The sequence below is a fragment of the Mobula hypostoma genome, chromosome 1 (assembly GCF_963921235.1).
Source record: "Mobula hypostoma chromosome 1, sMobHyp1.1, whole genome shotgun sequence".
Taxonomy (NCBI): domain Eukaryota; kingdom Metazoa; phylum Chordata; class Chondrichthyes; order Myliobatiformes; family Myliobatidae; genus Mobula; species Mobula hypostoma.
In genome coordinates this window covers 179,716,527-179,743,479 of record NC_086097.1, presented here as the reverse complement: position 1 = coordinate 179,743,479, position 26,953 = coordinate 179,716,527, and the positions used below count along the sequence as shown (strand labels likewise).

Sequence of the window (26,953 nt, the reverse complement as noted above, 5' to 3'; positions counted from 1 at the left end):
ATCAGTGCTGGCACACGAGCTGGGAATGTGGAGACCAAGGTGACGCTCTGCAGGTAAATGTAAAATCAGTGCTGGCACACGAGCTGGGAACGTGGAGACCAAGGTGACACTCTGCGGGTAAATGTAAAATCAGTGCTGGCACACGAGCTGGAAACGTGGAGACCAAGGTGACGCTCTGCAGGTAAATGTAAAATCAGTGCTGGCACACGAGCTGGGGACATGGACACCAAGGTGACACTCTGCGGGTAAATGTAAAATCAGTGCTGGCACACGAGCTGGGAACGTGGAGACCAAGGTGACACTCTGCGGGTAAATGTAAAATCAGTGCTGGCACACGAGCTGGGAACGTGGAGACCAAGGTGACGCTCTGCAGGTAAATGTAAAATCAGTGCTGGCACACGAGCTGGGAACGTGGAGACCAAGGTGACACTCTGCGGGTAAATGTAAAATCAGTGCTGGCACACGAGCTGGGGGCGTGGAGACCAAGGTGACACTCTGCGGGTAAATGTAAAATCAGTGCTGGCACACGAGCTGGGGTAAGTTTGTCAAAGAACAGCAAGCTTCCAGAGAGAGTTGTGGTCAAGCAGAGATGTTTGGGGGTGGGGGGGGGGGAGAGATGACTGAAGGGCTGGTGAAGATGCAGAGACATGGGAGGGTGGGTTGCAATTGATTACATACTGAGATACAGTAAAAACCTCCTGTCTGTGTTCCATTCAGACAGATCATGCAATACATAGGTACAGCGAGGTAGTACAGAGGGAAACAGAATGCAGAATATTACAGTTACAGAGGACATGAAGTGCAGGCTGACAGGTAAAGCGCATGACCACAACAAGGTAGAATGGGACCTCAGGAGTTCATCACTAGCATGAGTAAATTAAAGAGGTGGATCTTATCCATGAATGGAGAAGAAAGTTCCTCACCCAGAGGGTCGGGAATCTTTGCAATTCTCTCAGACACTGAGTACAGCCAGAAATTGGCATAGTGTTAGACTGTAATGGAATTAAATGATGTGGTGTTAGTGGAGGAATTGAAGGTAAAAGATCAGCCATGATCTTATTGACTGGGAAAGCAGAAATGAGGGGCCAAATAGCCGCCTCCTGCTTCTGATTCTGTTCTGATGATTGGAGGATGTTTGGTAACCAAGGGAAGGAAGGTGACAGCTCAGGTAACTGGGATGGTGAAGCAGGCGTATGGGATTTCAGTCCTGATGAAGGGTCTCGGCCTGAAACGTCGACTGCACCTCTTCCTGCAGATGCTGCTTGGCCTGCTGCGTTCACCAGCAAGTTTGATGTGTGTTATATGGGATTTTATTTATTTTTATTTAGAGATACAGCACAGTAACCGGCCCTTCCAGCCCAGAGATCCCACACTGCCCAATAACATCCACGTGACCGATTAGCCTACAGACCTATGTGTTTTTTGGAGTGTGAGAGGGAACTGGGGTAACTGAAGAAAACACGTGGTCAAGGGGAGAACTTACAAATTTGTTCTCCTTCCTTAGTTAGGGCAGAGAACTTAAGAACAGGCAGTTATGGCACAACTTAGTAAAACGTTGTTTGGGCCACAGCTGGAACACTGTGTGCATTTCTGGTCGCCACACTATGGGAATGCAGTGAGTGCACTGGAGAGGGTGCAGAGGAGATTCACCAGGATGGGGAGAGGGTGTGCAAACGTGGGTAGTTTTCTGTGGAGCTTCAGAGGCAGAAGGGAGACCCGATAGAGGTTTCTAAAATTATGAAAGACAATGATAGAGTAGCCAGCCAATATAATTGGCACAAGGTCAAAATGTCTAATATAAAAAGGTGTGCATATTAAGCGAGAAGGGTAAAGTTCAGTGGAGATGGGCTGGGAAAGTTTTTGTTCACATTGAAAGCAGTGGATGCTTGAAATGGTGCTGATGAAGTCAGATACGATAGGGATATTTAACAGGTTGTTGGACTGATACATGAACTGGAGGGATATGGACCATGTGGAGGCAGAAGGGATTAGTGTAATTAGGCATCACTAGTTCATCTTGCTCAACACAAGATTGTGGGTTGAAGGGCCTGTTCCTGTGCTCTTCCATTCTCTGTTCTATGTTGCCTTAGTTGAAGCATCTCAGTAATAGGCAGCGTTCATTACCTCCGGAGCGCAGGAAACCTGAAAGATGTACAAAGTCGTGAGCAGCATAGATAAAGTGGATTTTAGGAAACTTTCCCCCATTGCAGAGGGCAAAAGTTTAGGGTAAAGGAGACTTGGAGAGGATTGGAGGAAGAATGTTCCTACCTAAAGAGGGGTTGGAACCTGGAGTCTGCTGCCTGATGGCATGTTGGAGGCAGAGCATCTCACAACATTTAAGATGAGATGAGGAAGGTAACAGACCAAGTGCTGGTAATTTGTAAACAAGTTTGTTATTATTCTGTTTACCTAGGTACAGTGAAAAACTTCGTTCTGCATGCAGATAATTTCATTACAACTGTACATTGAACTAGTATAAGGGAAAAGAGTAACATAATGCAAAATAAAGTATAGCAACTACAGAGAACGTGCAGTGCAGGGGGACGTGAAGGTGCAAAGCCACAGTGAGCTGAATTGTGAGGCCGTGAGTCCAGCTTATCATATTAAGGACCATGGGAGAGGGAAAAAGAGTGAATGTCTGGGGTGGGTGGGATTTTGTTTATGTTGGTTGCTTTACTAAGGCAGCAAGATACATGGGTCAGCATGGTCACAGTGGTCTGACTGGCTTGTTTCTGTGCTGCTCAGTGCCATGACAGAATGGATGAGCACTTCACCCAAAGTTGAAATATTGACCTTGTTCATTGTATGTTTAGACGGTGGTGGATGAAGATTTGCCTGGACAAGCAGCTGAGGTCAACAGAGAGAGTGACAGAGTCCTCTCCTTGGCAAAAAATGCTGAAAAGATGCTGAAGACAGGTAAAGTATTTAATCAACTTGGGTGTCCATGGTATTTATATGTGCCTTTAAACTTAGAGGGGGGAAGTTTAAAGCTGTTGGGCAATTTTTTCCTTTACAGAGAGTGTAGATGCCTGGAGAGGGTTACCAGGGGTAGTAATGGAAGTAGGTAATTTGGTGTAATTAAATGACTTTTAGACAGACATAGATATGAAGGAATGGAAGGATATGGAACAAGTAGAAGAGAAGGACATTTATTATAAATTAGCCACAAGAATGGCACAAATTGTGGGCTGAATGGCCGGTCCAGCACTGTACCATTCTATTTCCTATATTCTAAATAGCAGGAAATGAGCCAACAGCAAGAATAAGAAGGAACCTTATAGAAACATATAAAATTATGAAAAGGGTAGAAATCATAGACAGGAAAGTTGTTTCCATTGGCAGTGAGACGAGATCTAGGGTACATGGCATCAAAGTTCGGTGGGATGCATTTACGATAGAGATGAGAATGGGGATGGCATGGTAGTGTAGTGGTTAGCATAACTCAATTAGAGCGCCAGTGACCCGGGTTCAATTCTGCCGCTGTCTGTGATTAGTTTGTACGTTCTCCCCAGGACCGCATGTGGGTGTTCCAGTTTCCTCCCACGTTCCAAAGACGTACAGGTTAATTGGTCACATGCGTGTAATTGGACGGCATGGACCAAAAGAGGTTGTTACCATGTTGTATCTATAAATAAAAATAAAAATAAAATAAAAACTGCTTTTCCGAGAATCTGCGGAACTCTCCGCCCAAGGAAGCAGTAGAGGCTATATTATTGAGCCACAGTTAGATTGAGTTTTGCATAGTAGGGGATATTAGGGGTTTGGGGAAGAGAGAAGCAGGTGGAGCTGAATCCACAGCCAGGTTATCCATGGTCTTACTGAATGGCAGAGCAGGCTCGACAGGCCAGATAACTTACTCCTGCTCCTGCTTCTTATGTTCTTAAGAATGGGAGGGATCTCATTGAATCCCACCAAATAGTGAAAGGTGTAGATAGATAAAACATGGAGAGGATGTTTCCAATAGAGGTAGAGTTCAAGTCCAGAGGGAACAGACTCAGAATAGAAGAAGGTTCCTTTACCACAGAGATGAGGAGGAATTTCTGTAACCAGAGGGTGGTGAATCTGTAGAATTCATTGCCGTAGACGGCTGTGGAACCCAAGTCACTGGGTATATATAAAGCAGAAGTTACTGGGTTTTTGATTAGTAAGGGCATCAAAGGTGACAGGGAGAAGGCAGGAAAATAGCAGCATGGTAGTGGAGCAGTTAGCACCTCGCTTTACTGTGCCAGCTGTAAGATGGGGGTTCGATTCCCACCACTGACTGGAAGAAGTTTGTACGTTCTTACCCATGACAGTGTGGGTTTCCTCCCACATTCCAAAGACACCCAGTTAGGGTTAGTGAGTTGTGGCATTCTCTGATACCGTAGGAAGCATGGCGACATTTGTGGGCTGCCCAGCACAAACCTTGTTGATTTGATTTGATGCAAATAACCCATTTCACAGTATGTTTCGATGTTTCAATACACTTGCGGCAAATAAAGCTAATCTTATAATGGGTTTGCGATGGAAAATTAAACAGCCATAACTGAATGGCAGAGCAATTTTGATAGGCCAAATGGCCTAATCTGCTCCTATGTCTTATGGCCTTATGGTCTTGTTTGTAGACTAGACCTTCTCATGCAGAGGCCTAGTACTCTGAACCTCTATTTACATTCCTAGACTCTCAAATACTTGCACATGTAAAAACGTTTTTTCTCTTGTCCTTCTTCAGATGTAATCCCGAGTCTCCAAGATGTGAAAGAACGCCTTGAGGAAGGGACTGAGAAGAAAAATCAACTGAAGACTGATCTTGCAAGTCTTCAGCAGAAGCTGAAGCAAATAAACAGAGGTAGAGTGGTCAGGCTTTGAACCGAGAGTCACGGAGTCACACAGCATGGAAACAGGTCCTTCAGCCCCACTAGTCCATGCTGACCAAGGTGTCCCATTTGCCAGTGTTTGGCCCATAGCTTTCCAAACCTTTCCAATCCATGGTACAACGATTCCATGTACCTGTCCAACTACACTTATAAAGTTGTTAAAATACTGCCTCAACAACTTCCCCTGGCAGCTCATTCCTCATAAATTTAGTGCAATGATCCGTAGGTGATAAGAGAGCTTAAGGTTAAGGAACCCTTAGGGAACAGTGATCACAATATGATTGAGTTCACTTTGAAATTTAAGAAAGAGTAACTAAATTCCAATGTGTCGATATTTCAGTGGAATAAAGGAATTACAAAGACATGAGAGGGGAAATGACCAAGGTTGACTGGAAAGGGACACTAATAGGAAGGACAGCAGAGCAGCAATGATTGGAGTTTCTGTAAAAAAAATAAAGGAAGTGCAAGCAGATATATTCCAAATAAGAAATTTTCAAAGGGAAGAAGGACACTACCATGGCTGACAAGTGAAGTCAGAGCCAAAGGAAAAGCAAAAGAGAGGGCATACAAGGAAACCAAAGCTAGTGGGAAGATAGAGGATTGGGAAGCTTTTAAAAACTTGCAGAAGGTAACTAAGAAGGTCATTAGGAAGAAAAAGATGAGTTATGGAAGGAATCTGGCGACTGATATCAAAGAAAATACTAAGAGCTTTTTTAAGTATATAAAGGGTAAAAGAGACTTGAGAGTAGATATAGAACCGATAGATAATGATGCTGGAGATATTGTAATGAGAGCTGCAGAGATGGCAGAGGAACTGAATGCGTATTTTGCATCAGTCTTCACAGTGGAAGACATCTGCAGAATACCGGACATTCAAGAGTGTCAGGGAAGTGAAGTATGTGCAGTGAAAATTACGACTGAGAAGGTGCTCAGGAAGCTTAAAGGTCTGAGTGTGGATAAGTCTCATGGACCTGATGGAATGCACCCTCAGGTTCTGAAGGAAGTAGCTGGAGAGATTGCAGAGGCATTAACAATGATCTTTCAAGAATTGATAGATTCTGGCATTGTACCGGACGACTGGAAAATTGCAGATGTTACTCTGCTATTTAACGAGGGTGGGAGGCAGCAGAAAGGAAACTATAGACCTGTTGGCCTGACATTGGTGGCTGGGAAGTTATTGGAATCGATTGTTAGAGATGAGATTATGGAATATCTGGAGGCACATGACAAGATAGGCCAAAGCCAGCATAGTTTCCTGAAAGGAAAATCCTGCCTGACTAACCTATTGCAATTTTTTTTTTGAGGAAATTGCAAGCAGGGTAGACAAAAGAGATGCAGTAGACGTGGTGTACTTGGATTTTCAGAAGGCCTTTAACAAAGTGCCACACATGAAGCTGCTTAGCAAGATAAGAGCCCATGGAATTACAGGGAAGTTACTAGCATGGGTGGAGCGTTGGATGATCAGCGGAAAGCAGAGAGTGGGAATAAAGGGATCCTATTCTGGCTGTCTACCGGTTACCAGCGGAGTTCCACAGGGGTCGGGCTGCTTTTTACGATGTATATCAATGATTTGGACTGTGAGATTAATGGATTTATGCCTAAATTTGCGGATAATACAAAGATCATCGGAGGAGCGGGTAGTGTTGAGGAAACAGAGAGCCTACAGAAAGACTGAGATAGTTTAGGGGAATGGGCAAAGAAGTGGCAAATGAAATATAATGTTGGAAAGTGTGTGGTCATGCGCTTTGGCGGAAGAAATAAACGGGCAGACTATTATTTAGAAGGAGAGAGAATTCAAAATGCAGAGATGCAAAGGGACTTGGGAGACCTTGTGCAGGATACCCAAAAGGTTAACCTCCAGGTTGAGTTGGTGGTGAAGAAGGTGAATGCAATGTTGGCATTCATTTCTAGAGGTACAGAATAAAAGAGCAGGGATGTGATTTTGAGGCTCCATAAGGCACTCGTGAGACCACACTTGGAGTATTGTGTGCAGTTTTGGGCTCCTTATTTTAGAAAGGATACACTGACTTTGGAGATGATTCAGGGAAGGTTCAAGAGAATGATTCCAGGAATGAAAGGGTTACTGTATGAGGAATGTCTGGCAGCTCTTGGGTTGTATTCCCTGGAGTTCAGGAGAATGAGGGGGGATCTCATAGAAACATTCTGAATGTTAAAAGGCCTGAACAGATTATATATATAGCAAAGTAATTTCCCATGGTAGTGGAGTCTAGGACAAGAGGGCACAACTTCAGGATTGAAGGGCGTCCATTTAGAACAGAGATGCAGAGAAATTACTTTAGTCAGAGGGTGGTAAATCTGTGGAATTTGTTGCCACGAGTGGCTGTGGAGGCCAAGTCACTGGATGCATTTAAGGCAGCGATAGATAGGTTCTTGATTAGCCAGGGCATCAAAGGGTATGGGGAGAAGGCGGGGAGTGGGGATGACTGGAAGATTTGGATCAGCCCATGATTGAATGGCAGAGCAGACTCGATGGGCCAAATGGCCTACTTCTGCTCCTATATCTTATGATCTTATAAATACCACTCTCTGTGTTTTTAAAAAAAAGTTGTCCCTCAAGTTCCTCTTAAATCTCTCCTTACTCACCTTAAAACTATGCTCTCTAGTTTTTGAATCCCCAACACTGGGGAAAAAGACTGAGTGCATTCCCTCTATCAATAGCCCTGATGAGCTTATACACGTCTATAATTCACCCCTCAGCCTCCTATGTTGCAAAAATAATGTCCTAGAATGTCCAACCTCTCCCTATGACTCAGTCCCTATGTCCTGGCAACATCCTTACATACTCCTCCTTCACTTGACGGAGGTGGGGTCCTCAATTTAATCCTTCCTAATGTTATTCAAGGAAATAAATGTGTTTCTTTCATCAGATGATGTGGGGAAGACCTTAGTCCAAGCAAATGCCACGGCCAAAGGAGCGAACGACATTGCAACTGGAGTGATGGCTAAATTACAACCAATAATCATTGAAGTACAAAACTTAAACAGAACCGCTCAAACGATTCCAAACATTACTGATTTTAACACAGTGCTGAATGAAGCAGAAGAATCAGGTTCGTTGAATGGTTTTGATTTTGATATTGGTTCATGTACAAGATACAGAAAATAGATTTTGTTTTGGCTGCCACACAGACAGATTGTGCCAGGCATAGGTACATGGTGGTAGTAAAAAGGCAAGCAGAGTGCAGAATGAAGTATTGCAGTTACAGAGAAAGTGCAGTGCAGGCAGACAATAAGATGCAAAGTCACGATGAGGTTGATTGTGAGATCAAAAGACCATCCTATTGTACACTGGGACCACTCAATAGTCCTACAACACTGGGATAGAAACTGCCATTGAGCCTAATGATATGTGTTTTTCAGGCTTTTTTACCTTCTATCTGACGGACAAGGGTAGAAGATAGAATGCTCATGGTGGGAGGCAGGGTGCCTCAGGAAGGCAATACTGCAGGTCGTGCTGCTGTCTCACAGCTCCAAAGACCCAAGTTCAATCCTGACATCTGGTGCTGTCTGCATGTTCTCTTTGTGACCACGTGGGGTTCGCCAGGGTGTGCCAGTTTCCTTCCACATACTGTGCAGGCTTGGTGGACTAATGAGCTGCTGTAGATTTTCCCTAGTGTGTGAGTGAGCAGTAGAATCTGGGGCAGTTAATGGTGCCGGGGGGGGGTGAATTTTGGGAGATGGAAGTGATGAACCTGCTCCTGGACCCAGTATGGACTTGGTGTCCCAAATGGCCTCCTTCTGTAAGACATGATAAAGAGCTGAAGTTGAAGGATGACCATGGCTGTGTCAGGAAAAAAGAGAACTGATACCTCTTTGAAAGAGTCAGCCCAGACATGATAGACTGAGTGGCCTTGTGTTGAGATCCTTGATTCCGTAACATTGACGCATAATTTTCTTAACCCGTTAGTATGGCTTTGCATTAATAATCCCCAAACTTGCAAGTAACTGGAAAGAGTTAACAGGAATGAGGGGAGAGTGGGTAACAGGAAAAATTAGTTGTGGAATGAGATTGACCTGTGAACTACCATGAATACATTTGGCAGAATGGCCTCCCTCTGTGCCATCAGGAAATATGTGGGTTGACCTTGAAATATTTCTTCTCCTTTACAGTGAAGAATTTGACTGAGAGCCTGCCTGGGCTGGTGCAGAAGCTGAAGGATCTGAGCCAAATACAACCTGTTAACAATATCTCCAAAAATATAAACCGTATCCGGGAGCTCATTGACCAGGCCAGGGAAGCTGCAAATAAGGTCAGTTGGTTTAAACTTTCAGTAACAGCAACAACATTTTTGTCAAAATCTAGATTCAGATATTTATTTGAATTCCCTCGACTCCACCACACTAATCCTAATCTCTGAGAAAGATGTTACCTGATCCAGCTGGCTCACAGCTCCATGTTTCTGTGTCAGGTGTGACACCTGGACAGGTACGTGGATAGGAAAGGTTTAGAAGGATATGGGTCAGACAAAGATGAATGGGAATCTTGGTCGGCATGGACTGGTTGGGCTGAAGTGTTTTCTCTCTCTTGTAGATAAACGTGGCAATGAAATTCAATGGGGAATCTGGAGTAGAGGTCCGACTTCCCACTAACCTGGATCACTTGAAAGCTTATACATCCCTGCTCTTGTATGTGAAGCAGCCAAGCATTGCACGAGGGGACGAAAGCAGACAGGAGCGACAGGAATCCAAGAACATGTTTGTTTTCTATCTAGGGCACAAGAATGTGAGTATTCTTCATAACAAAATAGACTAGAGCAAGGCATGGGTTTGCAAGAAAAAAGACAATTCAATGTGCTACCTTACAAATTATTTCCCTTTGACCCCAGACTTCCAAGGACTACATGGGCATGATGTTGGAGGATAACAAGCTGGTTGCCATCTACAAACTGGGAAGTAAAGTGACCAGAATTGCAGATATGAGGACCGTCAGCAATAAAATCTTTGACCACATCAAATTTGAGAGGTAATGCAATCCAGTGATTTATTGGAATTTTTGTAACCTACGTGCAACATTGATCAGTATAGTACAGGGCCTTCGGCCCATGATGTTGTGCCAACCTTTAAGACTACTCCAAGATCAATCTAACAATTCCCTCCCACAGAGCCCTCCATATTTTGTTCATCCTTGTGTCTCTGTAAGAGTCTTTTAAATGACCCTAATGTCTCTGCCTCCACCACCACCCCTGGCAGTGTACATTCTGTGTAAAAAAAAACAACAAACAAAAAACCCTTCCTCTGACATCCTCCTATACTTTCCTGCAATCACCTTAAAATTATGCCCCCTTGAATTAGCCATTTCCACCCTAAAAAGGTCTCTGGCTATCCATTCTTTGGTCATGTTTATCCCTTTCCCAGGGTTAGGGAATCAAGAACTAGAGGGCAAAAGTTTAAGTTGAGAGGGGAGTTCTTTTAATAGGAACCTGAAGGGCAATTTTTTTCACGCAGAGAATGGTCAGAACATGGAATGAGCTGCCAGGTCGAGTGGTTGAGGCAGGTACATTAACAATGTTTGAAATGTACTTAGACAGCCATATGGAATGTAAAGGTTTAGAGGGACATGGGGCAAGTGCAGACAAATACAACAAGCTTAGATGGGCATCTTAGTTGACATAGGTCAATTGGGCTGAAAGACCTTTTTCCATGCTGAACAGCACCTGAAGGGGGTGCTGTTGTAGTCTGGCGTACTGACCTCTACCTTGCCGAGGCACAGTGACAACTCGCGGATACCTCCTCTCCTTTACCCCTCAATCATGATCCCACTAAGGAGCACCAGCCATTGTCTCCCACACCATCACCAACTTTATCAGCTCAGGGGATCTCTGATCCACTGCTACCAACCTTATAGTTCCCACACCCCGCACTTCCCGTTTCTACCTCCTACCAAGATCCATAAACCTGCCTGTCCAGGTAGACCCATTGTCTCTGCTTGCTCCTGCACCACTGAACTCATTTCTGCATACCTCAACACTGTTTTATCCCCCCCTTGTTCAATCCCTTCCCACCAATGTTCATGACACTTCTCTCGATCTGAATTTTTTCAAAGATTTTAAGTTCCCTGGTCCCCACTGCTTTATTTTCACTATGGATGTCCAGTCCCTGTATACTTCCATCCCCCATCAGGAAGGTCTCAAAGCTCTCTGCTTCTTTTTGGATTCCAGACCTAACCAGTTCCCCTCTACCACCATTCTGCTCTGTCTAGCGAAATTAGTCCTTACTCTTAATAATTTCTCATTTGGCTCCTCCCACTTCCTCCAGACTAAAGGTGTAGCCATGGGCACCCGTATGGGTCCCAGCTATGCCTGCCTTTTTGTTGGCTTTGTGGAACAATCCATATTCTAAGCCTATACTGGTATCTGTCCCCAACTTTTCCTTTGCTACATCGACGACTGCATTGGCGCTGCTGCCTGCTCGTTGACTTCATTAACTTTGCCTCCAACTTTCACTCTGCCCTCAAGTTTACCTGGTCCATTTCCGACACCTCCATCCCCTTTCTAGATCTTTCTGTCTCCATCTCTGGAGACAGCTCATCTTCTGATGTCTACTATAAGCCTACGGACCCTCACAGCTACCTGGACTATTCCTCTTCCCACCCTGTGTCTTGCAAAAATGCCATCCCCTTCTCGCAATTCCTCCATCTCCACCGCATCTGCTCTCAGGATGAGGCTTTTTATTCCAGCACGAAGGAGATGTCCTCCTTTTTTAAAGAAAGGGGCTTCCCTTCCTCCACCATCAACTCCGCTCTCAAACGCATCTCTTCCATTTCACACACATCTGCTCCCACCCCATCCTCCCGCCACCCCACTAGGAATAGGGTTCCCCTTGTCCTCACCTACCACTCCACCAGCCTCCAGGTCCAACATATAATTCTCCGTAACTTCCACCACCTCCAATGGGATCCCACCACTAAGCACATCTTTCTCTCCCCCCCTTTCTGCTTTCCACAAGGATTGCTCCCTACACTACTCCCTTGTTCATCTGTCCCCCCACCATCCCTACCCACCGATCTCCCTCCCGGCACTTATCCTTGTAAGTGGAACAAGTGCTACACATGCCCTTACACTTCCTCCTCAGGGCCCCAGACAGTCCTTCCAGGTGAGGTAACATTTCACCTGTGAGACGGCTGGGGTGATATACTACGTCCAATGCTCCCGATGCAGCCTTCTATATATTGGTGAGATCCAACACAGGCAGGGAGACCATTTCGCTGAACACCTACACTCTGTCCGCCAGAGAAAGCAGGATCTCCCAGTGGCCACACATTTTAATTCCACATCCCATTCCCATTCTGACATGTCTATCCACGGCCTCCTCTACTGTCAAGATGAAGCCACACTCAGGTTGGAAAAACAACACCTTATATTCCGTCTGGGTAGCCTCCAACTTGGTGGCATGAACATTGACTTCTTTAACTTCCGTTAATGCCCCACCTCCCCTTCGTACCTCATTCGTTTTTTATTTATTTATTCTTTCTCCTTTTTTCTCCCTCTGTCCTTCTCACTACTTGCCCATCCTCTGGGTTTCCCCCCCCTCCCCCTTTCTTTCTCCCTAGGCCTCCTGTCCCATGATCCTCTCCCTTCCCCAGCCTCGTATCCCTTTTGCCAATCAACATTCCAGCTCTTAGCTCTGTCCCTCCCCCTCCTGTCTTCTCCTATCATTTCGGATCTCCCCCTCCCCCTCCAACTTTCAAATCTCTTACTATCTCTTCTTTCAATTAGTCCTGACAAAGGGTCTCGGCCCGAAACGTCGACTGTACCTCTTCCTATAGATGCTGCCTGGCCTGCTGCGTTCACCAGCATTTTTTGTGTGTGTTGCTTGAATTTCCAGCATCTTCAGATTTCCTCGTGTTTCCTGTCTTTCATTGGATAGTGGGTTCAAAACTCAGAATGTGGGAGAGGTGGAAGCTCTCCCCACATTTAAGCAGTGCCTGATGTGTGTGTGGAGGACCAGGTCCACTACTGGAGGGGGAAGACTCAGTCTGGGTCCCCTTTTTCTGAATGACTCCTATGTATGTAAATTTGCCACCATTCTCACTCTGTCATAGGTCAATATGACCAAAACACGGGTGGCCCTGTCTCTGAGGCTGTACTCAATGGAGAATGTGGCTGAAGAAGGAATCTCACTGAAATATACTGGCCACTACATGGCCTGGATGGAGTGGACATGGAGAGGATGTTTCCATCAATGGGAGAGTCTATCCTCTCCCGACACAGCCTCAGAATAAAGGGACATCCTTTTAGTACTAAGATAAGGAGGAATTTCTTCAGCTAGAGGGTGTTGAATCTGTGGAATTCATTGCTGCAGGGGGCTACAAAGACCAAGTCATTGGCGTATTTAAGACAGAGATTGATTGGTTCTTGACTGGTAAGGGTGAGTTAAAAGTTACAGGGAGAAGGTGGGAGAATGTGGTTGAAAAAAATCAGCCATGATTGAGTGCTGAGGCAGATTTGATAGGCCAAAGTGGCCTAATTCTGCTCCTATATTTTATGGTCTTCTGGTTGCATTACTTCACAATACAACCACTACAAAACCTACCCAAATACAAGCAAAACCCCAAGTGCGGATTCCTCAGGAATTTGGCCCATTCCTCACAGAAAGTCCAATATTCTACATGACCACTCTTCTGTTCCAGGATCATGCAGTATGGGTCTCTAAACAATAGCCAGGTCAGCCCCTTCAGTGGCAAGCTCATTAACAGCCAAACACAGTTTGCAACTGCAGTTGGAGATGACCTCTTGCTCAACCTGGATCCAAAGGAAGCTGTCTTCTACGTTGGAGGATTTCCCCCGACATTTACGGTAAAGATCATTCATTGCGTACTCTTAAGGATGTTGTACTTTATGCCTCGGAACATAGAACATAAAACAGCACATGAATAAACCCTTTGCCTCAGTGTCTGTGCAGACCACAATGCCAATTTGAACTAAAAATCAGAATCAGATTAGCTATCACCGATGTATGTGACATGAAATTTGTTGCTTTCCAGCAGCGGCACAGTGCAAAGATAAATAATTACTATCAATTACAAACATAAATAAAGTGCAGAAAAAGGAATAACAAAGTAGCGTTCATGAGTTCGTGAACTATTCAGAAATATCATATTCCTCCATTCCTTACCTGCCTAAATGCTTCTTAAACACCTCTATTATATCTGCTGCTACTAACCCCTGGCAATGCATTTCATACACCCACCACTCCGTGTAACAAAACTTGCCTTACACATCTCCTTTAAACTTCACTGCTCCCCCACCACCTCACCTCAAACCTATGCCCTGTATTTGACACTTTACATTTGGGAGAAATAATTTACCTCCCTGTTTTATGGCTCTCATAATTTACTTAGTTACAGCATGGAATAGGCCCTTACGGCCCTTCGAGTCGTGCCTCCCAGCAACCCCCAATTTAACCCTAGTCTAAATTTGGGACAATTTACAGTGACAAATTAACTTAATAACTGGTACGTCTTTGGACTGTGGGAGAAAACCCATGCACTCTACAGGGAGAACGTACAGAGTTTGCTGGGATTGAACACCAAACTGCAACAAACCGAGCTGTAATGGTGTTGCACTAACCACTACGCTACACTGTGCTTGAAATGTATGTAGTTCTTCTGTCAGGTCTTTCATCAGCCTCTGATGCTTCAGTGAAATTCAGTTTATCGTCTGGAATTTTTTTAGAAAGTTTACATTAGCAATGGGAGTACCCAAGTACTGGATTAGAAAAAAAACACTACTTCAGGGGAGGAAATCAAGTGTTGTACCCCCAATGTGACTCAGACCTGTTGGTGTAGTTGGCTTTTTAAATGTCTTCTGCAAAGACCAGCAAGGCAGGGCAGGCAGGATTGGGCAATATGTACTTGCCTCACCAACATCCTGAAAAATAAATAAGTGACTTAGCAGCTTTTCTAAAAGAGGGAGTCCCAGGAGATTCTGTGGATGCTGGAGGAACTTGCTAAATCATGCAGCATCTATGGGGGAGGGGAATAAACAGTTGGCGTTTCGAGCTGAGACCCTTCATCGGGACTGGAAAAGAAAGGAGCAGTCGCCAGAATAAGAAGGTGGGGGAAAGGGGATGTGTATAAGCTGCCAGGTGATTGGTGCGACTAGGTGGGGGTGTTGTGGGAGGGGGAATGATGTGATAGGTGGAAGAGGAAAAGAGCTGAAAAATAAAGAGTCCAATAGGAGAGGGCAGAGGACCACTGAATATTTCTTTCCTTTATTCCAGTTCCAGAGATCTGGGTTCAAACCAGACCTTGGGTATTAGTTGATTCTCTCTGAATAGGTGGTCTGGTTTTCTCCCACATCCCAAAATCATGTGGATCATTGGGTTAAAAGGCCACTATAGCTTCCCCCGGTAGAATCTAGAGCTGAACGGAAATGTGTGGAGAATAAGATAGAAAAGGTGCATTGTGATAGCATTGAACTAATGGGCCAAAGGGCCTTTGCTGTGCTTGGGACTCTACTTCTGCATCTACATTTCCTGCTGCTTTGGTAAAGCAGCCAACATAATCAGAGACCCCTTTCCACCCCGGACATTCCTACCCACCCCGCTCGTGGTCTGTTTGTCCCGTTCCCATCAGGGAGGAGACTACGTAATATCCACAACAGGACCATCAGATTGAAAAACAGTTCCTTTTCCCGAGCAGTCAGGCTGATCAAGACCTCCGTCACAATGTACAGTCACCTTATGTCCAGTCTAGTGTCACTTTATGGACAGTCAGTCAATTGATGTATATAAGCTATCTTGTGTATTTATATTTATTGTGCTTTTTATTATTATTGTGTTCTTTATCTTTTATGTTTTTTTGTGCTGCATCGGATCTGGAGTAACAAATATTTAATTCTCCTTTACACTCGTGTACAGTAAATGACATTAGACAATCTAGAATCTTAAATGTGATCAATTAACTTACTCCCCGTGCATCTTTGAATGTGGGTGGAAAATAGATGACCCGTAGGAAACCATGCCATTGCAGGGAGAATGAATGGTGTCAGAATTGAATCCTGGTCACTGGTACTGTGTAACTAGTGTAACACCGTAGCACCCTGCCACTGTGCCGTCCCAATAAACCTGATTCTGATTCTGATTCCGGTTCCTATTCTAATTCTGAAACTCAGCCTTACTGGTTCCTTTAATGCAAGTTGTTTTAATTGCAAGTACTTTTTCTTATCACCCAGCCTCCTGATACATTAAATTATCGAAGATATAAAGGCTGCATTGAACTTGGCTTTCTGAATGAAAAACTAATCAGCCTGTATAACTTTAAGGAAATATACAACATTAACACTACAGAAGACAGACCCTGTGAAAGGTAGGTTCATTGATGTTTACTCCTGGAGTAGGTATTTGAATCGCATTTTTTCTGAAGAACTATTCTCTATCTTAAAATTGAAAGATCTACATTTATGTAGAACACTTCACAACCTCAGAACATTCGAAGGTGCTTTGAAGTTCTGTTGTAATGTTATTTGTACACAGCAAGCTCCCAAGAACAGCGGTAAGTGACCAGCTGAGCTGCTTTATCAATGCCAATCTTCAAAATCGTGCCTTTGATATCCATTTGAGAGGCTGTTCAAGAGACCCCGCTGCTCACAGTCAAAACCCCTGTCAGGAAGTAGTGGCAGGATGCTGCCTGTATTAGAGGACATAAGATATAAGGAGATGTCAGACAAATGGGTTGATTTCTCTGGAGCAATGGAGATCTTACAGAAGCTTCTCTGTAACACTTCATTTTGCATTAGAATCATGGACTCATCATACACTACAACACAGAAACAGTCCATGCTGAACTATTATCCCATCGACCTGCACACGGACCATAGCCCTCCACAACCCTCCCATCCATGTACCTATCCGAATTTCTCTTAAATGTTGTTCAACCCGCATCCACCCCTTGCACTGGCAGCTCATTCAGCACTCTCACCACCTTCTGAGTGAAGAAGTTCCCCCTCAGGTTTCTCTTAAATATTTCACCTTTCATTCTTATTTTTTTTACCTTGTTCTGCCTTAGTACACTGTGTAATGATTTCATCTGTATAAGCAGTATGCAAGGCAATCCTTTTCATTGGATATCAGTACATGTGACAGTAATAAATCAATGCCAAGGTAGACAAATAAAGTGCAAGGGCCACAGTGAGGTACATTTGGAAATCGCAAATCATAGAGTCGTAGATCATTATAGCATGCACACAGGTCGTTTGGCTCAACCAGTCCATGCTGACCACAGCGCCCACTCAGCTAGTCCCAATTTCCTGCATTCGGCCCATATCTCTCTAAGGCCTACTCCTCTCTGTACCTATCCAACTCCTCCTTAAATAATGCTATTGTACCAACTTCAACCGCTTCCTCTGGCAGCTTGTTGCATAAACATCCCCCTATGTGTGAAAAAGTTGCCCCTCAGGTTCCTTTTAAATCTTACCCCTTTCACTTCAAATGTGTATCCCCTGATTTTGGACTCCCTTACCCTGGGGGAAAGAACTGCTACCTTCTACCTTTGGACGTCCATCATAATTTTAAACACTTCTTTAAGGTTACCCCTACATTTCTACATTCATCTTCTCATGTGAGAGGTCCATTCATCTTTCAGCGTGAGAGGTCCGTTCGTCTTCTCACGTGAGAGCTCCGTTCGTCTTCTCGCGTGAGAGGTCCGTTCGAGAGGCTGAGTTTTACAGCAGGGTGGAAGCTGTCCTTGAGCCTGGTGGTAACATGTTTTCAAGCTTTTGTATCTTCCTGACAGGGGTGAGGGTGTAAGAGAGAACGTCCGATATTTAAGTACATCATCAGTTACCCGGGTTCTATTACGATGCAGCTGTTACCTGGTAACCAATAATTTATGTTTTATTTGCAGGTATAAACCATCCAAGGAACCAGGAAGTGATGGCTTCTATTTTGATGGTACTGGATACGCACTTATAAACCTGACCAATTCTGTGAGGAGGTTAAAGATCGAACAAACTGTTCAAACTTCCACAAGAGATGCAGTGCTGTTATACTTTGAGAAAGCGGTAAATCATTTTGCAGTTTATCATTTGCTTCCCTCATAGTGTGGACACAATAGATTCACACTGTACAGAGACAGGCCCTTTGGGTTGTGTGTTCATCATAAGTTGCCACTAGTGTAAAATTGCACGGTAGAATCTGGGGGAGCTGATGAGAATGTAGGGAGAGTTTAAAAAAGCGAACAGCAGATTAAAGTAACTGGGAGGTTGATGGTCAACATGGACTCAGTGGGCCGAAAAGCCTGTTTCCATGCTGTACCTCTCGCTTTGGTCATCTGTTATAGGAAAGACATGGTTAAACTGGAAAGGGTATAGGAAAGATTTAGAAGGATATTGCAAGGACCTAAGGGCCTGAGATGTAGGGAGAGGTTGGCCAAGCTAGGTTTTTATTTCTTGGAACGGAGGAGAAAGAGGGGCGATCTTATGAAAGTGTTTAAATTTATGAGAGGCATGGATAGAGTGGATGGTAACAATCTTTTCCCCAGGATAGTGAAGTTCAAAACAATGAGATATAGATTTAGGGTGAGAGGGGAAAGATTTAAGCGATCTGAGGGGCAACTGTTTTACACAGATGTAGTGAGAAGATGGAAAAAGGTCCCAAAGGAACCTTTGGCAGATACAATAGTCTCATTTAAGAAGCACTTGGGTAGATACCTGGATTGGAGGAATACGGGCCAAGTGTAGGAACTTGGGTGGGCATCATGGCCAGTATGGTCTGGTTGGACCAAGGGGTCTGCATATGTACTCAATGACTTTATGACTCACAATCACTCTATGCCGTTTACCAGACATTGGGAACTCTAACCTACGAAAAGAAGCTTTGGAAACTTACAAGCTGCCAAATTAGCATTAAGCCAATGTGCTTCATTTGCAGTTTGAATGTGAATAGAACAAGGGGTCACAGAACGAGGGGTCACAGTTTGAGGATAAAGGGGAAGCCTTTTAGGACCGAGATTAGGAAAATCTTCTTCACACAGAGAGTGGTGAATCTGTGGAATTCTCTGCCACAGGAAACAGTTGAGGCCAGTTCATTGGCTATATTTAAGAGGGAGTTAGATATGGCCCTTGTGGCTAAAGGGATCAGGGGTATGGAGGGAAGGCTGGTACAGGGTTCTGAGTTGGATGATCAACCATGATCATACTGAATGGCGGTGCAGGCTCGAAGGGCCAAATGACCTACTCCTGCACCTATTTTCTATGTTTCTAATATCCTGTTCTATATAGTCCAACTAGCGCACTGAGAGTAGTGCACTCCTTTCACACAGTGCTGGAGTCTGCCGCCTCTCACCAAGAGGAAGACTCCCATTCATGTTCACCGTGCTCCTACGTACTGCCCAGTTCCTACATCAAAGCTGCAAGTCACAGATAAGACTTCAGATATTATTTTTCCTATATCCTTTGAGGAAAATCAGAAGGTTTTCCTTAGAGATACTCTTTTCAAACAAGACTTTCTTACTGACTTACTTACTTTTGGTGATGTTAACAGCTTAGCTTCGTTCATATCCCTCCCATCTATGGGAGTTAATGTGTCCTCAATTTAGACAAGAAGACCATGTCTGCTCCATCATTCAATCATGGCTAATGGTTTTCAACCTCATTCTCCCACCTTCTCTACATAACTCTTAACCCCTTTACTGAACAAGAATCTATAAATAATTACCTTAAATGCTCTCAGTAACTTGGCATCCCCAGCCCTCTGTGGCAACAAATTTCACAGGTTTACCATCCTCTGGCTGAAGAAATTTCTCCCCATCTCAATCTTAAAGCGATGTCCCTTTATTCTGATCCTGTGCTTTTGGATTTTCTAGACCTTCCCACTTACGCAAAAATCCTCTCCAAGTCCACTCTATCCAGAACTTTCAGTATTCGTTAGGTTTCAATGGGATCCTACCTACCTAAACTCCATCTAGTGCAGGCCCAGGGACATCAAACGCTGCTCAAATTTTAAGCCTTCCTTCCCTGGGATAATTATTGTGAACTACTTCTGGACCAAGGGAAGGGCATCTTTCATTAGATAATTTATAACAAGTTATTGTTTTATCAACACTGCATGCTTCATGATAATCTCATTGCCATCTTTCACAATTGCTAGCTCCCAAAACAGATGCTGCCTAACATTTGTACATGTTTTTGTTAAAGAGTATGGTTTACAACCAAATCTTTCATAAATTACAGAATAGAAGCTGTGCTCTGACCATTGAGGGTGGAAAACTGGTGTTCAGGTACAATCTCAAATCAAGTATTACCAACTCTACCATGTCAGTGAAAGAATTGGACCTTAGCAAAGAGAACGTGGTAAGTAAACTTCATTGCTTTTCTTTTAAGTATGTAGGAGGGGTAAAACCACTAGATTACATTACATTTAATATTTTATTTCTTTACTATTGTACCAATGAACATGGAGTAAATAGTGCACAGGATTTAACATAGTACTGTAGAAAAGTGCATGGCACAATGTGCACCATCACACATGGTATGGAATATTGTACACGGTGAACAATACTGTGTGTAGTATTGTATATAATACATAGTGAATAGAGCACATATGGTATATCAGTTGGTAAGTCAGTTTTCTTATTGTCACATGTACTGAGGTACAGTGATAAATATTGTTTTGTATGCCATCCATACAGATCTTTTCGTCACATTAAATAGTACAAGGGAAAACAACAACAGAATAAAGTGTTACAACTACAGAGAAAGTCAGTGCAGGCAGACATTAAGGTGCAAGGTCATAAAGGTAGATTGTGAGGTCAAGATTCCACCCTTATCACACTAAGGTACCATTCAATAGTCTTATAACAGTGGAGTAGAAGCTATCCCTGAGACTAGTTGCATGTTTTTTTTCAGGTTTTTGTATCTTCTGCCTGAATTGAGGGGAAGAGAAGAGAGGATATCTGGGGCAAGCTGGCTGCATTAATGAGGCAGCAAGAAGTGTAGGCAGAGTCCATGGAGGGGGGACTGTTTTCCATAATGTGCTTAACTATGTCCACAGGTGTCCATAGTTTCTTGAGGTCATAGGTAGAGCAGTTCCCAATGATGCATTCAGATAGGATACTTCCAATGATCTACTGATAAAAGTTGGTGAGGGTTGGATTGAGTTGTTCTCTGATATTGGCAGTGAATTTGCAAATGGATTCACACCATAGGAAGAGACACCATCTTTACATCTAAGCATTTGACACCCAAAATTGTTGGAGATAACTCGGAAAATGTGTAGCTCGGATGGTTGATGGTTGGGTTGAGTTATTCTCTGATCTTGGAAATCCACTTGCAAATGTTTCAGTGCCATACAATGATGTCTCCTCACATGGTGACATAACATATGCAAATGGTTGCCAAGATAGAGAGCAAATCAATCCAATCTGGGCTACACATTTTCTGAGTTATTTCCATTGGTGAGGGTCAGTAGGAACATGCCAAATTTCTTTATAATACTAAACATGGTTTTTATATGGTATTTTATACAGATTACAGTACTTAATATTGTATTGTACATGATGATCAGTACAAATATAGGTTTGGTATATGGTTGTATAGTGAGTGTGGTATTTTATCAAAGAACCACCAAAGCGAACGCTGTAGTTATATTTTGTAGTCTTTCTTCTAATTATAAATGTGCAATTAAATTATTTTGGATATTTTGTATGTGCAAATAGCGGCAAACATTGTTATTCTATTTGATTCGGGTAGCATAAATAAGAATGAATAACTACGGATAGAAAAGCAAAATAAAAACAGTGTATTTAGTATATATTTTTTAAATTCCTGTGGATTTCCAGTAAGTGGGGTTATTTTTTTCACTTCTCAATTTATTAACTCTTTAATACTTAATCAAAATTAACAATTATTTTTCTACTTCAATTTAATCTAAGATCAAGTTGCAAGTAATCAAGGAAAACATCATACGTGCTTTTGCAACCGTCAACAATGAACGTGTCATTTTTGCTGAAGTCGATGTCAAAGAATTTAACTTCCCTAACTATTACCTGGGTGGAATACCAAAGCACATTAAGGAAAGGTATGTCATTATGCTTTTTTAAAATGAAAATAAAGAGTGGAATGCAAAACTGAGATACCTCTTAGACTCATAGTGTCATCAGGCCTGTCAGCCTAACTCGTCCATGCCAATCGTGTTGTCCAGTGAGCTAATCCCATCTGTCTGCACTTTGGCCATAACTCTCTATACCACTCTTATCCATGTACTTGTCTAGCTGGCTTTTAAATGTTACTAATGTGCCCACCTCAACAACTAGCAGCTCAGTTGAAATACACACCAACTTTTGCTTGAAAAAGCTGCCCCTGGTCTCCCTTGTAAACCTCTCACCTCTGATCTTGAACCTATGCCCTCTTCATTTTAGAACCCCCTTCCTGGGAAAGAGACTATGTGCTTCAACTTGTCTATGTCCCCATGATCTTATACACCTCTATCAGATCACCTCTCAGTCTCCTATGTTCCAGGGAATGAGCAACATTCTCCTGGACAATCTCCAAATCCCTTGGTTTTCTTAATATTCAGGAGTCTATCTATGCTCTGATTAAACTCAACACTAAGTCTCCTCATCTTTGTTCTTAATGGACAACCCTTCTGTCTGATACTGTGCTCCCTAGTCCTAAACTCCTCAGCTGGGAGTAACATTCTTCTTTGAATCCACCCTGTCGATCCCTGGGATAAAGATAATGTGCTCTCGTCTTGTTTATGTCCCTTAAGGTCTTGTACGGTATACCTCTATCAGGTCTCCCCTCAGTCTCCCACATTACAGGGAATAAAGTCCTAGTGTGCGCGACCTCTGCTGGTAGCTCAAGACTCTGAGTCCAAGTAACGTCCTGGTAAATCTCTTCAGCACTCTTTCTAGTTTAATAACATCTTCCCTGTAGCAGAGTGATCAAAACTGTATCCAATATACTAAATGTGACCTCAGCAATACCTTATATAACTGCAACATAAGTCCCCAACTCCTATACTAAATGTTCTGACTGATGAAGGCCAGCATGCCAAGTGCTTTCTTTACCCTCCTATCTACCTCCAACAAACTTTTCTTCACACAAGTTGTATTGCAAAAAAAAGCTGATTTGATTTATAAATGAAATTAATGAAAGATTATTTTTAAAGATAGCCATCCAGTTTGTTGCTGTGTGTGCTTTCCCCCAGCATCAGTAACATTACTCAAGAAATGATTGGTCCCTTTTGAAGAAATATAATCAGAATCAGAATCAGGTTTATTATCACTGACATATGTAGTGAAATTTGTTGTTTTGTGGAGACTGTACAGGGAAATACATAAAACAATTATTAAGTTACAATGAGAAATATATTAATAATAAATAAATTGTGCAAAAAGAGAACAGCATAGTGAGGTGGTGTTCATAGGTTCATGGACCATTCAGAAATCTGATGGTGGATGTGAAGAAGCTGTTCCTAAAATATTGAGTGTGCATCTTCAAGCTCTTGTACCTCCTCTATGATGGTAGTGATGATAAGAAGAGGGAACACCCTAGATGCTGGGAGTCCTTAATGATGGATCCCACCTTCTTGAGGCACTGCCTTTTGAAGATGTCCTCAGTGGTTGAGAGGCTAGTGCCTGTGATGGAGCTGGTTCCCTACAGCTGTGGGTTGGAGCTCCATTCACAGCTTAGGAGCTGGAGGTTTTATCCATCTTTGTTGGCCTAGACTCCCATTCAGAGATTAGTCAAATAATCCAGGGCTTCAACAAGAGTGCCCGCTCACACTCACCCAGAGGGAAAATAGGGATTCGGTGATCTTACAGATGGAGAAAGTAAAAGGGTTCTCACACTCAGGGACTAGACAACTAATGGTACAGTCACTAAGTGAAGATTGAGGGCACCCAAGAGCTTTTTTGGAGGAGATCTTGGAGATCATGGGACTGCAGAAGACTACAACAATAGAAAAGGGAAGAACCCATGAAGGGATTTAATTACGGGGATGGGAACTTTAAAATTTTATGGTCCTGCACCTGATTGTCTGCCTGCACTGTACTTTCTCTGTAGCTGTTACACTTTATTCTGCATTCTGTTATAGTTTTATTTTGCACTACCTCAATGGACCATTGTAATGAAATGATCTGTGTAAACCGTATTTAGAACAAGTTTTTCACTGTATCTTGGTACATGTGGCAATACTAAACCAACTCCAAATTCAATTCCAACTTGTTAATGCCTGTGTTTGACTGGGAGAGAGTTCAGCTGGAGGGTAAGCAGAGTCGTGGACAAATGAACTGGGCTGTAATTCTGTGTGACATCTTCTGTTGCAGTTTAAACATGCCTGTGAAATCTTCACTGAGAGGCTGTGTGAAAAATCCAAAGGTATCCTCTAACAACAAAGACCTATCCAGAGAATACACCATCGGAGTCAGTAAAAGGTGCTCTCAAGATTTGTTGGTGAGTTTTGAAGATCTTTTGGGCTGATTCTCAGTAATTTCATCTGCTAATCAAAAGCAGTGACTCCTTTCATCTTCAAAAAATTTCTCATTTTTACAGTACCTTTCACAACCCACTTTCAGGGCAATGCAAGTGGATGCTGGAATCTGGAGCAAAATTCAAGCTGCTGGAGGAGCTCAGTGGATCAGGCAGCAATTGTGGGAGGAAGTGGATAGTTCACTTTTCAGATTGAGAGGCTTCATGAAGGGCCTCCACCTGCACATTGATCAGTCATATTCCTTCACAAATGCCGCCTGGCCCATTGTATTCCTCCAGTAGATTTTGTTTGCTTCAGGTCAATGAATGTTTGTAATTTTAAAGTCAAAGTCGAGTTTACTGTCAGATGAAGAAGTACATGTATGCATAGGTGCAATGAAAAACTTACTCACAGCTGTATCACAGGCACAGCGCATCAGATAAGAGGCATTTGCAAGAAAAACACGTTAAACAGATAAAGAATGCACAGCTTTTACAAGAAAGTACACAATTAGAACAACATTTTAGTGTGAAGTGATCAAAGTTGCTTTACTGTAGTGATTAGGGCTGTGCTGACTGGTTTAGAGGTCCAGTGGTTGAAGAGAAGTAGCTGTTCCTGAATCTGGTAGAGTGAGACTTCAGGCTTCTATACCTGCTGCCCATTGGCAACTGTGAGAAGATGGCATGGCTCAGGTCTTTAATGATGGATGTTGCCTTCTCGAGGCACACCTCCTATAGGTCCTATTGATGGATGAGAAGGATATCACATGATGTATTGGGCAGAACCCACTGCTCTCTGCAGCTTCTCATGTTCCTGCACATTTGTCAGAAGGCAAAAGCTAATTTTTTTTCTCTAGAAGTCCCCAGAAGTAGCAGTTCAGCCACATTATCTGGTAAAAAGATGTTGTGCTGTGATTCAGCAGGGAGATCCACTACCTCGCAGGTCCAGCAACCCAGCTTTGACCCCAAGGCTGTGGTCTATGTAGAACGTGCATGCCTCCTTCACACACTCCAGACTCTTTCAGAAGTCGCCTTAAGAATTTGTTGTTATACTGGTACTCAGGTAGATTACTGATAAGGAGCATATGACAGAAGTATTTCAGGAATCTGGAACACAATAGGAATAAGATAGGAAGTAATTTGCAAATCTTTGCATTGGACCTTGGTGGGATTTCACGAGGACTCTCATGCAGTTTTTGTCTCCTTATCTAAGAAGGGATGGGTTCAGCAAAAGTTCCCCAGACTGGTTCCATTGATGGTAGGTTTGCCTTATGATGAGATTGAGCAGACTTGGCCTCTATGTTCGAGAGCTTAAACAGGAGGTGATTTCATCAAAACTCACAAAACCCTTTCAGCCCTTGATATGATGTTTATCCTGGTTGAGGATTTTAGGACCAGTGGGCACAATCCCAGACTAAAGGGTTGTCTGTTGAGGACAGGGATGAGGAGAAATGTCTTCACTCAGAGAATGGTAAATCTTTAGAAATCTCTACCCTGGGGGTTACGGGAACTCGGTGTTGAGTTTCATCAAAGCATGGATGAGCGTCTGAATATTAAGGGAGCCAATGAATTTGAGGATTGTCCAGGAAAATGGTGCTCATTCCCTGGAATGTAGGAGATTGAGGGGTAGCCTGAGAGAGATGTATAAGATCATGGGGGCAAAGACAGGGTGACAACACACAGTCTCTTTCCCAGGGAGGGGGTGCTAAAAACAAGAGTGCAGAGGTTCAAGATCAGAGGCGAGAGATTTAAAAGGGACATCAGGGCAACTTCTTCACACAATGTGCATTTGCAATGAACAGCCAGAAATATTAACTGAGGCGAGTATATGAGCAACATTTAGAAGCCATCTGGAGAAGTACATGGATAGGAGAGGTTTAGAGGACAATGGGCCAAACACAGGCAGATGATACTAGCTCACTAGGCAATATAGTCAGCATGGACGTGTTGAGCTGAAGATGAGACACGATGGTGATGAATAGCGGGACAAACTCATGGGTCCTTGCCAAGTGATCTCATGTTTCTCCTGTTGCTTCCATCAGCTGGTACGGAATGCCCACTTCACCGGCAAGGGGTTCTTGGGCCTGAATGCCTCCAGAATCTCCTTCCCTGCCAACTTCTACATTGGATTCGGTTTCTCTACAAGTCAGCTCAACGCCCTGCTGTTTTCTTATGGAAAGGTGAGTGCCTTCCTCCTTCCTCCACCAAAAATTGATGAAGCAGTCAATGATTGTCGTGTAGTCACAAAGTTCTCCAAACTCTCCAAAGCATAGAAAGCCATCCTTCAGAGAAAAAAGTAAACCCCAGTACACGAAGGCTAAATGTGTTGGAATATTCACTGCTGATATATTTATGTAGCACCTTTCACAGCCCCAAATGTTTCAGCAGGAGTGAAACAGACATTGCTGGAAGCAATCCAACGTGCATAGAAACTCGCACAGCTACCATGCGATAAGGGCTTGATAATCTGTTATTTTAGCTTTTGATGAAGGGGTAAGTGTTAGTCCAGGAGCAACCCTCAGAATTGGACTAAACCTATCTGCCTGCACATGATCTATATCTCAAAATTCCCTATTTGTCTAACAGCCTCTTAAACTTTAATGTTGAATCTGCTTTTTACGTCTTCCCTGACAGCCTGTTTCAGGCACCCACAACACTCTGTGTATA

General features: G+C 43.3%; 1 protein-coding gene across 2 annotated transcripts in view; it reads left to right on the top strand.

Annotated features, from left to right (window-relative positions):
* Nucleotides 1–26,953, top strand: part of lama3 (laminin, alpha 3) — a 321,185-nt gene that overhangs the window by 278,032 nt on the left and 16,200 nt on the right. For both annotated transcript variants that reach the window (XM_063060575.1, XM_063060566.1), the window contains exons 55-67: nucleotides 2,814–2,916; nucleotides 4,712–4,828; nucleotides 7,745–7,927; nucleotides 8,988–9,127; nucleotides 9,409–9,600; nucleotides 9,704–9,840; nucleotides 13,507–13,672; nucleotides 16,052–16,185; nucleotides 17,722–17,878; nucleotides 20,048–20,167; nucleotides 21,748–21,893; nucleotides 24,145–24,271; nucleotides 26,329–26,466. In XM_063060575.1, the coding sequence (XP_062916645.1) occupies nucleotides 2,814–2,916; nucleotides 4,712–4,828; nucleotides 7,745–7,927; nucleotides 8,988–9,127; nucleotides 9,409–9,600; nucleotides 9,704–9,840; nucleotides 13,507–13,672; nucleotides 16,052–16,185; nucleotides 17,722–17,878; nucleotides 20,048–20,167; nucleotides 21,748–21,893; nucleotides 24,145–24,271; nucleotides 26,329–26,466 (1,860 nt within the window). The remainder of the gene's footprint in view (nucleotides 1–2,813; nucleotides 2,917–4,711; nucleotides 4,829–7,744; nucleotides 7,928–8,987; nucleotides 9,128–9,408; nucleotides 9,601–9,703; nucleotides 9,841–13,506; nucleotides 13,673–16,051; nucleotides 16,186–17,721; nucleotides 17,879–20,047; nucleotides 20,168–21,747; nucleotides 21,894–24,144; nucleotides 24,272–26,328; nucleotides 26,467–26,953) is intronic.